General features: G+C 45.7%; 1 protein-coding gene across 7 annotated transcripts in view; it reads left to right on the top strand.

Annotated features, from left to right (window-relative positions):
* Nucleotides 1–1,646, top strand: part of samd4a (sterile alpha motif domain containing 4A) — a 55,329-nt gene that overhangs the window by 39,323 nt on the left and 14,360 nt on the right. For 5 of the 7 annotated variants that reach the window (XR_004331440.1, XM_032512113.1, XM_032512110.1 and 2 more), the window contains 3 exons: nt 192–278; nt 1,164–1,416; nt 1,511–1,596. Coding sequence is in view for 6 of the 7 variants with exons in the window: in XM_032512113.1 (XP_032368004.1) it covers nt 192–278; nt 1,164–1,416; nt 1,511–1,596 (426 nt within the window). In the remaining variant the exon portion in view is untranslated. The remainder of the gene's footprint in view (nt 1–191; nt 279–1,163; nt 1,417–1,510; nt 1,597–1,646) is intronic. The other 2 variants (XM_032512101.1, XM_032512085.1) reach the window with 1 other exon arrangement.

Below are 1,646 nucleotides of genomic sequence, written 5' to 3'. Positions count from 1 at the left end.
CTCCACTGGCTACATCGCCTGCTGTTACACTTTCCCCAATAACATCTGCCTCACCAATTTGAAAGAACCTTTACACCCTGAATAGTACACTGCATTTCTATTTATCTCAAAGAATAGCTATTAGTCTTTTAGACCAGCGTTTTGCCAAAGAGCAAGGAGGTGTTTGACACAAAACCCTTTTCTTCAAACAGAAGGTCACTAAAGGAGCAAGACACAAGATTGTTATCAGCATTCTGAAGCTCAAAGAAAGGCAGAACCTACTTCGCAGCTTGGAAAAGGTCAGTGACTCCATACCACATTCTCTACTTCTCGTCTTCATCTTCACAGACAAAGAAATCTCATAGAGCTTCTAGTCCTACCTGTAACTATTTGAATTTGGAAGTTTTTTTATTTACATTTTTGTTACTGGTGATTGTAATGCTAATCAACACCACACGACACCCTCTCTCATTTTCCTGTGCGTTTGTGAGAGAAAGTGAGAAGGTGTTATGTATCTGAGATGGCAGCTAAAGGAACACCTAATCCAGGAAGGAGAGTTTTGGGCTCCGAATTTAAACACATCCGCGTCACCCCTCACTCTTCCATTCAGCCTTCAAAGCAAGACAATGGCGCTCAAGGGCACACCACAGGAGGGACATCTTGGACAAGCTAAATTCAGGCTTAACCTTTTCACCAACGCTTCATTTAAAATTTGTTACCACTGCATTGGTAGAGCTGGGGAAACAAGACACCTGTTGCTTGGTATTTTGGGTTTACACAGACTCATGTAGAGCGCTGCTGTGTGAGCGATGGGTGGGAGGCTGATATGATGCACGCGGACATAAGTAGTGAAGCAAAACCGCATGCATGTATTTTTGTATTACTTTATCCTCTGCTCTATCACACGTCAGAGATGCCTCCCCCATCTGTCAGTCTGTTAATATTCAGCATGTAGGTCTAAAGTAAACAGAATTGTCTTTTATGATTATATTGAACGTTTTGGGACAGAGAGGCGGTCCACCCAAGTAAAGTAAAGCTGCAATTCTTACTCTTGACATCTTCATTGTAAATGCCACACCACATCGATCACTTTGATAGATAGTCCTCTTTATTCTTTCAAATCTTTCTGATCTGCTCCTCACGTTCCCTCCCTCCTCTTCCCTCCTCTCACTTGCCACCACCAGGATGTGTTGGAGGGCAGTAATCTGCGCGCCCCGCTGCAGGAGCTCCACCAAATGATCATGACGCCTATCAAGGCTTTCATTGGTGGAGAGGAGGCCTCCCTGCAGCGCCCCCTGCTAAGCCCTGAGGGGAAGAGCGCAGCGCCCGGCTCCCACCTGACTGGGGTTGGTGGAGGTGGAGGGGAGGCAGAGTCAGGCACAAGTGTCATCGCAGAGGGGGATATACCCGGCCAGTTTACTCGTGTCATGGGAAAAGGTGAGCTGTATGCACCGGCACTCATATGAGATTGTTTTCATGGACTGAGAGAGGTTATGTTTTGTTTTAATGCCTTAATTTCCATCCTCCTCAGTTTGTACCCAGCTACTGGTGTCGAGGTCCGACGAGGACAACATCAGCTCCTACCTACAACTCATCGACAAGTGCCTTATCCATGAGGTACCCACACCCTCTGCAATACACCATACTTTATATCATGACTTTTTTTT

Source organism: Etheostoma spectabile, chromosome 1 (assembly GCF_008692095.1).
Source record: "Etheostoma spectabile isolate EspeVRDwgs_2016 chromosome 1, UIUC_Espe_1.0, whole genome shotgun sequence".
Classification (NCBI taxonomy): Eukaryota; Metazoa; Chordata; class Actinopteri; order Perciformes; family Percidae; genus Etheostoma; species Etheostoma spectabile.
This window is presented reverse-complemented; position numbering and strand designations above follow the sequence as displayed.